Genomic DNA, 14,601 nt, shown 5'->3' with positions numbered 1-14,601 from the left:
GAGCATTGAAAGATGATAAGACAAGGAAACAAAACAAAAAAAATCTCAGAAGCTATTTTTGGCTTTTCACAAATCAATATTTCCTCTGAAGCAACTGAAGCAGTCTGTAAGCCAAATTCTGCTTTTATCATCACAATTTCCAAGTTTGCACTCTGTGAACAACTGTGTATGAGTCTCTTCTCCCTTCTGCCAGTGAAAGGCGTCACTGGCTACCAAGAAATTATTCCATGTTTACGATACTGGGAGAGAATATTTGCCTCTTTCAAGTCAGTGGAATAACTTTCATTGACTTCCATCAGCTGGAAGTTCACCCCCTGAAACTGAAAACCAAGTCTGGACCAAGCATCTGAAAGGATAAAAATCTATAAGCCTTATGGCTGCGTAGAACGTTATCCCCTGGACACATGGTGAGTTTTGCTGTAATTGCAAAAGATAAAAAATGTATGTATCATCCAGGGTCCCTAAAAGACCTACTTGGGTGAATAGTACAGATGGAACACAATGCAGTTTTGCATTTATCTGAGAACATTTAGAGCCATGATGTATAGTCTATATGACAGACTTCCTTGATGCATAGAGAAAATACAGTCACTTTCTTTGGGTAGGCTGAATTATTTACCAGACTGCTCCAAAGTGTATTGCTAATAAAACACTATGAAGTATAAGTAACTCTAGACAATCTTGGCTTATGTTAAAGCCATTTTTTTTTTAAAGGATGTTATTAAGAAAATAAATCTTGAGAATCTGGAAAGGCAGGAGCTTGTCAAGTGAGCATAATGGTCTGAAGGACTGTGGTCACTCAGTGGATGGAAAGGTCAAATTCCCCAAAGCAGCAACCTGTGGGAGTTCGGGACCAAAGTCTCACTTCCAAATTAAATAGGATACTTTGGCACAGGATATAGGATGTAAAGATGGTAAGCTGATTTTTGGAAACTTACCTGACTGGGAAAAAATGTCTGTTTTAGACTAAAACCAAACAAAATGTATGCGGAGTAAAACAACTTCAGCAGATGTCCAAACAAGCCATCAATTTTCCAAGCATTACTTCTTTCTGGCCAAGCCACTAGTGCATTCAACATAGAAATACAATGTGCTCGTTCCTGCCTCCCCCTCCTCAAAAAAGACTGGACCATAAGCTGCTTTTAGAGAAATGCTCTCTGAAGATAAATATAACTTCTTGTTCCCCGTATCTTCCTTTGCTCTTTCTATGGATTCATCACTGAGAAAGGAGAAAATCACGTCTTGATCTAAGGCCCTTTTAAAGCCAGGGGGAATCTTTCTCAGGACGTGGCTGGGCACTAACCTGGGCTGGTTTTAAGTTCAAACTGTCTGCTGAAAGATACCTACAATACCTCAGTAGCTTGCCAGCGAGGAACCTGAGAGGAATCGTGCCAGACAGCAGAGGCAGCTCTGCTACTAGGCCAGGGCTAAGATCCTCAGAGGGTGTAAGCTGCTTGGTCGTCTCCTGTTGTGCAATGCAAAGGCTGCATGCTGCAGTGCCTTTGCTTTCCTGTTATTAGACGTGACTACCGTGCTCCCCATGAAGATCTATGCAGCGGCAACCGTGTTTTACGCCTTAGGTATGATCTCAAGTTAAGCAGAAACCTTAGCCTTTGCAAGATTGCGGATTTTAATTATTTAATTCCATTTCTGTGTTTATTTGAACCATGAATCCAACCACCATGTTTTAAGACCTACCACTTTCTCTAGAAGAGAAAGGCAAGCGGCAGGAAACTGCCCTATAGCCACTGTATAATGCACGGGACATTGCAGATGTTAAAGTAGCTCGCTGTTTCTGCATCTGGAACAAGTAGGTCACACACAGTTATTATACACACTGCTGAACATGAAGCAGCCAATACCCGTGTAATGTATGTGAGCTTTCCAACTACCTTTTAGTACTTTATAGTAGTACAGCATCTTGTTTGCAGATGCTTTCGATGAGAGCAACTGATGGAAGGGGGAAGGGACCCAAAGCTGACTGACCTAATTGCTGGGTGGACTGAGAAGCTGGCAAAATCATTCGTTTCTTTTATGTGTTTTCTTTCTATACTATAATAAAGATAAATATTGATCGTTGGAGCAGTATTGATTACGGGGGTAGTGGTTGATGGCAGCTGCATGATTTGCACAGATATCTTTCATGTACAGTGCAGTCTCCTTGCATGAGAAAGCAGTTTCACCATCCTCACGTGCCGTGGATTGCCTGCCTGTTGTACAGGAGCATGCCCCCACTATATATATATATATATATATATATATATTCATCAGTGATTAGCAGTAAGATATGAAACAAAAGACTGGAACAGTTCATCTTCTTAATACATCTTGAGCGTCTGTTTGCTGTGGGTAAGTGGAGTTTATTGTCTCAGCCATGTGGAAAGAAGCACAGGACGCAAGGGACGTGCTGCAACTCCACCGCCTCCCTTGGGAATACCACCTGGCTGCACGTCACGCAGGAGAGCCTCGTCCCTTCCTTCACCATGCTCAGCAGCTCAGGAAGGCTGCCATCCTTTCTGCCCTTCTGGGCCAGGCATCAAGCACTTAGGGAAAGCTGCTGCCCTCCCCAGATCCGAGGGTGGAGGAAGTGGGATCTGAGGGACTTGCCTCCTCTGCGCTAGGCATCCAGTGTGCCATGCTGCAGAGCCCTGTGCAGCCCATGCGAGGTCAGGTACCTGTGGCCAGGCACGCTGCTGCCTCGCCTCCTCCTGCGGGGAAGGCAGAGGAGAAATCTGTAGGGATGACCTCCTTGGACACTGCCAGGCTGCAGGGCACTCTCTCCCGAGCGCGTTGGACATCTCTGCGTCTCCTTACTGCGAGCAAACTGCATCTCATCCCGGGCAATCCTGCATTTTGAGTCTCTGCTGCTGGCTGGCTGACCTTCTGATTTTGAAATTCAAAGGAAAAGCACGCATATCTAACCCCAATTCATCATTCTGATTTTGATTAACTCTACAAGTCAGAGGTTTGTAGGCTTTAATCTTGCTTTAAGAAAACACTCCTGTCCTCTCTTCTCTGTGTCTTCCAAAAGGAAATTTAAACAGAGGGATTTTTGCTATTATTTATCTCCCTCCGCTTGGACATATCGTGGACCTCTGGAATAGCTGCCCAGTATCCATCCAAACCACAGCTTGCCCGGTGTGGAGTGCTCTTATTTCCTTGGTGGCTCATAAGGAGGAGATTGATACTGGAATCTAGTTTTTTGACGTGGTTATGCACTGACACTAAGCCACTTTAGCAGATGAGCAGGCACTCCATTTGGTGAGTACTATTTATATACAGTGAGTGAGTATTTCATGGATGCTTTTTGGAAGATCTTAGAAACACACCACTGTTCAGAGCGTTCCGCTTCATTCTTCATTTCCTTTTAAGTATATCTCTCGGGGTGTTATGTTGAGTAGCCCTGTCTTACAAAATCAATTATTCCTTAGGCAGCTCAGAAATAAAACCCAAAGTAAGCAACACCAAATGTCTGATTTACCAATAGATTGCAATCCAGTGCTAAAGAGCATAGCCACTGCCCTGCTTTAAATATTCATGAAGCTCACTGGTGCAAAATGCATTAAAGGTGGGAATAATGCCAGTAATACACGATCTTCTTAGTGACAAGAAGCTTTCACATATTAAAGTAGCAAGATGTTAAAGACTTTCAACTGAACAGTCTTTGTTTTTAACCCAGAGAAAGAGATTCACTAATGGAATGCCAAATTGCATTCACTCTTGTGATATTAGACTGCAGAATAGGATAATAATATATGTGTGTTTTACCATGCCGCAGAAAACCTGTTATTACAGATGGTTCTTTTCTGCCTTTTCTTCGTACTTTCCAGAAAATGTTCACACACGTATCTTAGCCCTTCGAGATGTCTTTTACGTGGCAAAACCCTACCGAAATCCCAGGAGTCTAGCCATTAACACGTCGGCTTTAAGCAAATAGAACGATTTTAAAATAATGGTGACACACTACAATAGCACAATTCAGCTGAGTGACAATTGGCAATGAATAACAACAAAAAAAGAGTTAAACCGAGACACGGGGCTGCAAAATAACAGACTGTGGCAATGCAGAATAATGTTAATTGTCGCTGTAAATCATCAGCAGCCCAACCACATCTGCTATCACACCTGTGCTCTCTCCTCTGATCTGCTCTGACACCCTAGAAATATTAGGCAAACAGCCAGCCTCGCATCTCCAGCTCTCTAAGGTCTGGCTCTGCTGCCAAGTGTGCGTCCCCATTACCGGGAGTGGACTGGGCACGGATCCTGCACCCCCCTGATGGATAGGGAACACCGCCAGTGCCGGGCTTCTCACCCCGGAACAGCAGCTCTGGGGCTGCCGGGAACCCTGACCTCATGGGGACTTTTAGAAGCCCCATCAGTCGGCTGAGATAACCAGAGGAGCCCTGCTTACATCTGAAACTAGACAGGTGTAAAAGCATCGATCGAGTAATAAACTGGAATTTCGTTTCCCATTTAATTTAAGGGCATTTTCTGCACACTGCATCTTTGCAGGGAGAGGGGGGAAGTGCACCAGGATATAACTATCTGGTGCCAAACACGGAAATTCAATTAATGTACATTGGAAAGAGGGATCTAGGCTCCCCACACACGGCCCGCTTTTATTCCAGAAATAGGAATAACAAAGAACTAACACCCAGAAGGCTCATTTTTTAGAAAGACGCTTATCCACGACTAATCAGGGGGCAGGGACAGGAAAGCAGAGCTCTGTTGTGGCGTATGAAGTTGTTTACTTCAAAGCGGACCTTTAACAGGCTTTGCACGGTCTTTTTACTTCGGGTTGGAAATCTGCTTTACTGCCTTTTAACATCTTCCCAGCAAATGCCCTTCCCTGCTTCCCGCCCTGAGAAGCATCTTCCCCTGCAGAACGACTGCCTGTCAATACAGATTGAGAACTCCAGCTCCTGCAGTTATTCCGCTGCTCTGTATAAGCCAAGCTGTTTCAAAGGGGAGGAATTAGTTGCAGAAGCTGTAGTGGGAACGTTACTGGGGTAAGTTGGATCCGGCTCTTGTATCGAGCTATTTCTGGAAAAAAAATAAACACTGCTACACGGTACTTGTGATTAATAACGTTATCTGGTAGCTAATTTTATTCCTCGCCCCTCTCTTCTGCTGCCTTCCAACTTGAAAGTGCACTTAATTATGAAAACATGAGCATCAGACTGTGGATTTTGATCTATTAATTTAACCACCATTTTGTTTCAACACCGCACCACCAAACTCTCAAGGATAACTGGTCAAGGAGACAGCAAAAATCCTGACACCAGAAGTAATTTCCTTAAACAAAGTCAAAATTAAGCACTTTCACCCGCGCAAATCTCTTTGCGTTATTGCAAACCTGTAACCAAGATGCATCTTGTTCCTGTTTTAACACAACAATTTCTTTTGGTAACAGAAAACAGAGCAAGACTTCTGTGGCTTGTTCGCTTGGTATTTTTTAAAGACTAGAACAAGAGGTTATTGGAAGCCTGGCAAGACCAAACCAAAATGAGCACAAACGGATCACCATATTCCCAAGCTGCTTCACTGACTAGCAGAAATGTTTATAATGTCATGCCTGACCAACATCACATGGATGCCCTGTCTGGATGCTGCCCAACACAGGTCCCAGTTATGATGTTCATCATTCATTCATTCATTCCCCTCTTCTCCGTTCCCACTGTCCAAGCTGAAGTCTGGGCAATAGCGCCTTACTGATATCTCACTGCCCAGTTTCTCTATCCATCCTTTAACTGCTGTCAGCCCTCAGCTTCAGAAGCATCATTCAGATCAAAAGCTCTAACATTTGCATGATTATCTTGTTGTCTCTCTGAGTTTCTATTAATTACTTAGGAATATGAGCCTTGCTATAAAGGCAGCGTTAGAAGTACAGCTTTGTGAATAGCTGCTTTTTGATCTACACTGGCTGTTCCAAAATCACGATGAAATGATTAGTTTAAAGTTGACTTACTATGAAGTATTTGCATAGTATCTAGGCAAACTGAAAAAATCAGAAAAATATTCTGAGTAGACGGAATTATTTCCCTTCAGCTTGTGCATTTAAGGTTTAAAACAAACCAACAAACAAGATTTTACAAACCTCTTTTTAAAAATAAAAACCAAATCTCCATTGAGAAAATGTTTGAATGTACACTCTATTTACTTCAAATGTTTGAGGGTTAGATCTTTGACTCCAGCAACTAGAAAAAAGCGAGACAGATTTTCCCTATTTCTAATGCCACACATGACTTAACATGATGATAATATTAATGATACTTTTTTAACCAGAAAAGCTGCAGGTCAATTAGTTTTCCCAATTCTATTTTTATCGAAGAATAAAGCTGTAAAACCCCAGATGGAGTAACATAAGTTGTAACTGCAACAAAATGGATAACAGTGTTTCTGGACTTTTTCTGAACTGTGCATGTTCCAGAATTATAAACCAATCTGTTTTATACATTTTTTTTAGAGTAACAGCCACCTCAGTCACTGTCAGATGAATCTCTGGGAGCAGAAAATTGAATACCCAATATTTTAAATGCTTTCTAACTCATATTTCAATAATACGACATTCATTAAAATAGAAGAGTAGACCAAGTTACTGTACCAAACATCCTCTGCATCTTCGTCACACTCTGCCCCAAACTGGCAAATGTCACAGGTCGACGTCTCTTTTTGATTGGTTTCACCTGAGCCTTCATTGACTGTTTGATGGAAAGCAGAAGAACATACATTAGTAAAGACAGCATGGTAGCAAAGCACTCCTCTCTCTCCAGAAAAATCTATTCACCGCGTTAGCTTAGTGCGCTGCTCACAAAGCTGACGCTTGGCCAACAGACAGCGTTTCTGAATGGGACCTACACAGAGATTTCCTTGTTGGCCTGTGAGAAATTCCCTGGGTTATGGAGTGAAAAGGAAAAGCGGAGAAAAGCCCTTCCTCTTCTCCCTTCAAACACTGACTCCTTCCAGCTGCAGCTTTGGAGGTCTGCATCACCACCAAGCCTCGCCGCCTTGTTCCCGGGAAAATAATTGAGGCGCCCTGACAGCATCACCCGCTGCCTCGTGTCCTTTACAGGTGAAGGCCTTGAGAGGCGCCCACGGGAATGCTTTCCTCAAACATGTTTTGAAAGCACCGGCCGCCTGGTACAATTTTCTCCACTCCAAAGACAAAACGTTTTTCTCTCCAGAAGTATTGCTACGAGCCCCGAGGACCAGTTATCCCTGGCAGGAAAGATTTAGTGCTGTCCAGAGGAGGGGACAATCTCCAGCACGGGTAAGGAAATCTATCCACACCTCCTTTCATTTCCGAAGCACTGTTATTTTTCCAAAGGCCCCTGCAGCACAATGCTCTCCAGAAGCCCAAAGCTCCACGGAGCAGCATCCTTGCTCCGCGCACCACGCGGAGAGCCCTACATGCTGACCATGGCATGAGGCAGGTGAGATGTGGTGACTTTTAGCAAAAAAACAACAAACTGAGTGAATCCCACAAGGCCCTGCCTGGCCTTTGCCATCCGGTGCTGCTGTGCTTTGCTTCTGGTGCTCCCAGCCTACTTGCAGGGAGCACCTGAGAGCAGGCGACGTAGCCTTTGAAAAGCAGAAACAGCCCACCTGAATTCTGCATCTAAGGGCACCAACGAGAGGGTTTGTTCAGAGCCTCAAGAGGCGTTATCTACGTTTGTACACAAGTGTACAAGCACCTTTTGATATCTTTCAAAAGGGGCTGCTTTCTATCAAGACTCTACCTAGCGATATCCTCGCAGAACAATTAAGCCAGCCCAGACTTCAGGTATCCATCGGCTTTGACGGAGGCTGTTATCTGCAGATACGTTCCCCCTGCAGCCTCACCCTTTCATTACTCTCTTCCCTTTGGAGTCAGCACTGCAGTGTGGGTTTCCTGCACGTTTTGGCCCAGCCTGCTGAAGCTGGGGACACACTGAAGCGTGTTGGTCACCGGTGGCACCGATGGGACAAACTGCCCGCCTGATGTGTGTTTACTGCAGGAGAGCGTTAACCGGAGCCTTTTGGGTTGGAGTGCTCTGAACTGAATAGGCTGCTTTTGTTAGGTACCCAGGAAAGAACCAGAGGCACAAGCTTTCACAAAGCATTTGGAGGAGAAAGGGTTTTTGCCTCTAAAAGAGAAACAGTGACCCCAGTCCCCATTTTCCAACACACCTGCTTTCATACCCTGGGCGAGTTATTTAGCCTCTGCCCTGTTCCCTGCTTTGTAAAGTGGGAAAAAATGACATTTTCTGATGATCATAAAAGGAAAAAAGAAGAGGTTTTGCCCTATTTGTAGAAGTTTGCTCATCTTTACGTCCATAATGTTCATCTGCAGAAAGAAAAGGGGAAACTCAGAAAGCACACTTTGGATTTTTGTTCTACTGCAGGCTTTGTAGGGAGGGTCGGAGATGTGTGTTTTCTCTGTCCTTCGGTGACTGAGGAACTTGCTAGGCTCGCATCTTGTACGAGACGATGTACAAGAGCGGACAGGGAGTCTGAGTGCCATCGCCTCACACCATTAGCATCTCCACGGCCGTGTGTGTGATCCTGAACCTACTGCACTGGGGAGCTCAGGCTGCTGCTGCCATACAGCTCCTCCCCACTTCTCTGCAGCTGCATCCATGCCGGGGTTTTTCATTGATTCCCCCCTCCCCTCTTTTCTTTTTTTTTTTCTTTCTTAATATATATAGAAATCTTTTTCTGGAGAGACAACTTTGACAGCCATTCTTGGCAGAGGATTTCCAGTGGTTAAGATATTAGGCAGGAAACACGATCTGGATTTATCAAGACACGTTGCTTCTCTGTGCCAGTTTCTCTATCTAAGGGGAACAGAGCGTTTGGCAGACACTCTGGGAGCTGTAATGAATAACTGTACGAAGGGACCCATGGGCAGAAGACTTCTTGTGACAGCCAGGCACTCCTTACCTACCAGGAATATGACAACTGCTCCAATCCCCAAGCGTGAGAACATGTTCTTAAGGAAAGGAGCAATCATTGCTTTATTTTGTTATTCTGCAAATCACTTCCCTCATAATTAAAAACATATAATTAAAACCACTTCCTTTTAATTAAAAGCAGGCGCCCTATTTTCTTCCTCCCTGTAATGTTTCTACGTATAATAACCTAGCAGGGTTGGTTTGACCAGGGACTTCACACGAGTCCGCATCACTAACTGAGCAAAATAGCTCCTTAAGTCATTAAGATACATATTTTCAAAGATTCAGCTGTCTGAACAGAAGGAACTGATTTCCACGGGAACATCCAAACTAAGGCACAATGCAGCTCAGAACTTCCACGAGAAAATACCAGGTAACCCCCCCATGTTCTATAAAGAAGCTCTGCATCCAGCATGCCAATGTACACGCTGTCATTACATGTCCAAGCATGCAGCAGCCTTCATTAAAAAACACAGCTGTTTCTCTCTCTCTCCTGTCCTCAGTATCTACAGATAATATTATTATTTACATTTCCTTAAGGTGTGTTTTCTCTTCCTACGCAAACATACATACCCGCCTGAGAGCCCCCACCCACAGACCGACAGATGCAGAGGTTTGTTTTCTGCATGCTGTGCAGGTAAGTGCTTTGATAAATCTGGGCATCTTAGAGTTATTTTCCCAATATCCCCTGCTGCTTCTTAGCTTGAGGACTAGTGGATGCTTATTTTCTAAGGTGAGTCTTTTTCCTTTTTTATTCCTGGCTGCACTTGCTGATTTGCACTCGCTTTCATATCTCAACTGGAAAAAAAAAATGTTAGTGGGAATAATACAGATTCTGGATTCCTCTTGCTAAGAATAAAACCAGTACGATTCTTTGTTCTCACACAAGTTAAAAAGTTCTCATATTAGCAACTGTTGAGGTTTAACACCAGGACCCTGCCTGAACGTGGCAGGCTCCCGGGGAGCTAATTGCTGAAGCCCGCTGCTTATTACTCACGCAGCTGAGACGTGTTAAGCTGCAAGTTCCTATTTGTCTTAGCAAGATTAGCAACTTGCAGAGTTCAAGGGAATGCGCTAACATGGGTTAGCAGGTCACTAACATTATCTGAAAGTCACTTCAGAGACTATCTCACTCTGCTAAGCAATACAAATTCTTTAGCTGGGACACAATTTACAGAGTCAATGGGCTGTGGTAACCACAACAGCTCCCGTTTAAATCATTTGGTCCTTTTCTGGCATTCTCACTGCACTCAGATCAGATAGTTGTGATTTCCGAAACATCTCTATTGTTTGCAAGCCATACGAGAAAGAAACCACCTTTGAGAGGTGTTGCTTTGTTTCTGTGGGTGAAAAACTAGACTGAAAGTATCACTGGTACATCGCTCTGACTCTGATCATCTCCTGTAGTGTCAGGAGAAATCCAGAAGCCTGAGCCAGGCCACCCCTGTAGGTACCTTTTTTCTCTTCATACTTCCATCTCTTTGAGTCAAGAGTCTTCTGTAGGTGCTGCAACCCTGGCTATAGGCACGGCTTCCCAGACACACACTGCTAGGAGCTGGTGGTTTGTCTGTTTTAACAAAAGGACACCAGAATATCTGTGCTGGGGCTTCTGGACAAACTCGCTCAGTGCCTTTCCAAGACACTCCAGGGACGTCCAAGGTGGAACGGAATTAACCTCTTAGCAGGTTCCAGAATGGGCGCTCAAATGGGGTCATGAGGACTATGCAGAGCAGTTCACGGTCTTGGTCTGAGACACACGGCGGCACCTGTTTCCTAAATGACACAAGGACACACTCACAACCTGCCTGATCAATCATACTGTGAGGAGTTGAAGAGGAACGAGGAGCTGGTGAGCCACGAGGGAGAGAGGCACTTGGGTGGCACCCTCAGCTGAACACTCATCTCGCTTGGCTAAAACCCTTCCACTTACATGCCTCTGAAGGCAACAGGGAAACTCAGGGGAGTCTTAGTTCAGTTTTCATAGTCCTCTGTAGGACTACTACCATTATTACAATAATCCTTATTCAATATATTTTAACTTTACTGGAGAACAACAACAACAAAAAGTATTAAACATCATCATCACACACTTGAATATACAAAAACACGAGGATAAAAATTGTTGTGATTTTTGTTTTGGTATTATGCAGTATTTCTTTGACTGATGTGATCAGATGTGAGCTGATCGCAATCCCTGAGCAGGCACGGCCTTCTGGCTTTCATCGTGCTTAATCCTGACCCAAAACTGTGTGGGAGCTGAGCCCAAGCGAACGCACCTTGGGCTTCTTAGCCAACACGTTTGCACGATCTGCAGGAATTCACTACATAAGGACACCACCCTAAGTCAGGTTTTTATGCCCATGCAGTCCACGTGCTGCACCTCTCCGTACGCCACCCAAGCAGTTGTAAGGACAGCCCAGTCCATCGCAACCTCTCTTTCCCTAACTGCAAAAATGTCTCCTGTCAGGGCGGGTTCTTACAGATTAACTCTGTGCTACGGCAGCTGTAACAACTGCTAGCAGTCTGGTCACGTGCAGAAATTAGGACAGAATTAATACTTGACTGCTAGGCTTGTCACAGCGGGATGTCTTTGCTCTCGCTGAAAGAAGAGCTTCAAATGGGATTGCTCTGGATCACTCCAACAGGACATCCACTGGTTTTTAGCTATAAAATCTGGGTAATAACAAGAATCACATGAAGATGAGGGGCAATGGCTGCTTTTGTGTCTTGGAACGAAAGACAACGTGCAAATTAAAATGTGGAGGAGGAGCAGGATGATAACCTCCAGAGCAGCTGAGGTGATCCTGTCACATGCCGCAGTCTGAACAGGATTGCTCTGGACAGGTGACAAGGAAGAGCAGACAACGTGAGAAAGCTCTGAGAAACAAGGGCAAGGAACCAGGAGAATTTACTAAATGTGTTAGAACAAACACTACCTGCACCTCCACCAAACAGCTAAAAACACCTCACGGACGAGGCCAATAAAAGCCCAGATGCTGCAAGTGACTTCTTTCTAATCAATAAGTCTTTTTTCCTGAAAGCATTAGCTCAGTCAAAACCTGCAAAGTGAGAAAAATGAAGGGTGTGAAGCAGGGGGCGGACTCACGAATGGCTCTGCTCTCGAAGCCTGGCAGAGGCTCAGAACGACATTATGGTCAAAATGAAAAGAAAATGGTCTACTGTGTCAGTAATAAATCCCAGCTCTGACACATCTTGTTCGGCTTTACTCCTGCTGTCTGGCTCCATCTCAATAAATACAAATTTACTATCTCTCTTTCACACACACAAACACGCTGGGGAAATTACTTATCGCATGAGGAAACAGCGTCGCTGCCCGGCTCAGGACCTGACTCAGAACTTCTCAAGGAGACCCAAGATATTCTCCCCCACGTCAACAGGCGCTGACTGCATCGGTTCCTCCATGCCACCAAGGGTCACTCCTTGAAATCACCTCTCCGCCGTCGACGGGCAGGTTATTTAAGCAGTGCCAAGCTTGTGCCATAGCTGAGCTGGCTGCCCAGAAAACCCGACCGTGTTCTGCAGGGCTCATGCTGCTTTGGGTCCTGCTTTGGGTGCCTTCACGTTGCCATTCCCAACTGGGAAAGGTGGGCGGGCTGAGTTCAGCACGATGCACATACCTAGCGAGGTTTTCAGGGTGGAACTAGATGAACGCAGCCAGCTTGGACTGCTGATAAAGTCTGTTCTTATCTTCTTGCTAAAGACCATGCAGATACAGCCAGGCACTGCTTTGATGCCAATCAGATTCAATTTGCAGCGTTTTCCAGCTCTCATACATCTGCTGTGACTCTCAGGTTATATATTTTCTTAAACTCACAGCTGGTGGATTATCTCAACGTAGAAAGATCTCAGTTTCTACATGTATTTGTTTTGAAAGGTATGACTAAGCTTTGGGGCTGTGGAGAAAAAGCTTGTGAGCATAATAAATACCAGAAACTACCAAGTTTATCATTTTTGAAACTCATTATTTTTATGGGGCTGATTCACGTCTTTGCAGTCATGTGCAATGCTGCGTTTATGCTGAACAGGAAAAAAGCACTTCTGAACCAGACCTCGCGCTGTGCTGAGTTCCCCTGCACTTTGTGCTACCAGCTCCGAGTCTACCATGGATACAGTATAATTTGTACAAGAAAACAGAGCCTGAGATGTGCCTCGGGTTCAGTCAATAACTAGTGTAAAAATTGCTTTGCATTATCTCTGAGCACTGCTGCTCTCTCTGGTTCCTTCCTTATTTTTTACCTCCTATCTTGCTTTCTGTCATGCCTTTCTTCCCATGATCTTTCGGCTTCTTTCCTTTCCCCAACTTTTCAGTTTCCTTTCGATATAGAAACTAAGCTGCAATCTCTAAGATTTTCACTAAATGACACAAAAAGCATTCAGAGAAAACCAGAGACAAGCGCCCAGCCGCTCCCCAGCTACTTCCCATGAGCTCAGCACAAGGTGTCCTTTGGCTAATGCCGAGGAGAAAAGCCTCTGGTGGCCTTCTGCTGGCTGCCCGCTTCATGAGATGACTGGACACGAGATGACAGGACACTCACGGTTAGTATCAGGCTTTCGGCACCTACCCCGGAACCTCACTGTTGACCAAACCCCAATTTGGGATGATCCCGAGTAAACTCATCTTTGGCTTTTCCTTTTATTTACACATGCCTGTCTGAGCTTAGCGACTTGAACAAAGGAGTCTGATGAAATAATGGGAGAATTACGATTTACAATTTCCACTCCACCTCCTCTACACTGAATAATAAGAAAATGGCTTAACAATACCCATACTTGGTTTCAGAGGAGCAGAATTGCTGCTCTGCATCTGATTGCAATTCTCTCCTTTCAACGGGCGCAACTGGAGGTCTCCAAGAGCACCTGGGTCAGGACACGACCCCCTACGGACCTCTGTAGGGACTTGCCTGTATTTGCACAACTGTTGCCAGGAGGGAACGCGGTCAATTCTTACTCAAAGTTTATTTATTCTAAATAAACACTATTTGCTTGTTTCTGTCTCATGCAAATCCCTGCTGCTCCCACAGTGCATTTGATAAAAAATTAAATACGATTAGTTGAGGCCAGTTTCTCCTAGCAAATATCTCTAATGGCATTTCAAAAGGAATGGCTCATTGAATAAAATCCTATTGTAAGCTTTCTGAATGCTGACATGAAACAGCTGTGATTATTGCACCCTTGTGCGGTCCCCCTACAAAACTTGATGTTTGCCTGGTGCATGTGGGATGCCAACATCTCAGATTTATGGAGGTGTATGATGACCAGCACTGACAGCATTTGCCAGCTTGAGGAAGAGGAGGTTCATTTAATTTTGCCAAGAGCTTCCTCTCGTAAACAGCACTGAGCAAAAAGCCAAATAGCACGTGGGGACTATTCATCTTTGCCTTGCATTAATTTAATTTTAAAGAGAAATCACTTCCTTGCAGGAGAATTTAAGGAATAGATGCAGCTTGTTGTAAACACGCCTGCGATGCTGCCAAAGCTTTTGTGGCACCAGTCCCTGCTCTCATGTATTCCAATATGCCCAGCAGCGCGAACAAAGCTACCGAGTGGACATGCCCACAGCTGGATGGATGCAATACGACGGGTCACCAATCAAGGCTGTTATTAAAGGGCTTGGGAGGAGATTACTATAGTCTTAATTGCAAGGACC

General features: G+C 44.6%; 1 protein-coding gene across 1 annotated transcript in view; it reads right to left on the bottom strand.

Moving 5' to 3' along the window:
- TMEFF2 (transmembrane protein with EGF like and two follistatin like domains 2) overlaps positions 1 to 14,601 on the bottom strand; it is a 117,275-nt gene that overhangs the window by 39,526 nt on the left and 63,148 nt on the right. The window contains exon 5 of the mRNA XM_035330852.1: positions 6,605 to 6,701. Coding sequence (XP_035186743.1) covers positions 6,605 to 6,701 — 97 coding nt within the window. The remainder of the gene's footprint in view (positions 1 to 6,604; positions 6,702 to 14,601) is intronic.

Source organism: Oxyura jamaicensis, chromosome 7 (assembly GCF_011077185.1).
Source record: "Oxyura jamaicensis isolate SHBP4307 breed ruddy duck chromosome 7, BPBGC_Ojam_1.0, whole genome shotgun sequence".
NCBI lineage: Eukaryota > Metazoa > Chordata > Aves > Anseriformes > Anatidae > Oxyura > Oxyura jamaicensis.
Note: the sequence above shows the minus strand (reverse complement) of the source record. Positions and strands in the feature narration are given on the sequence as shown.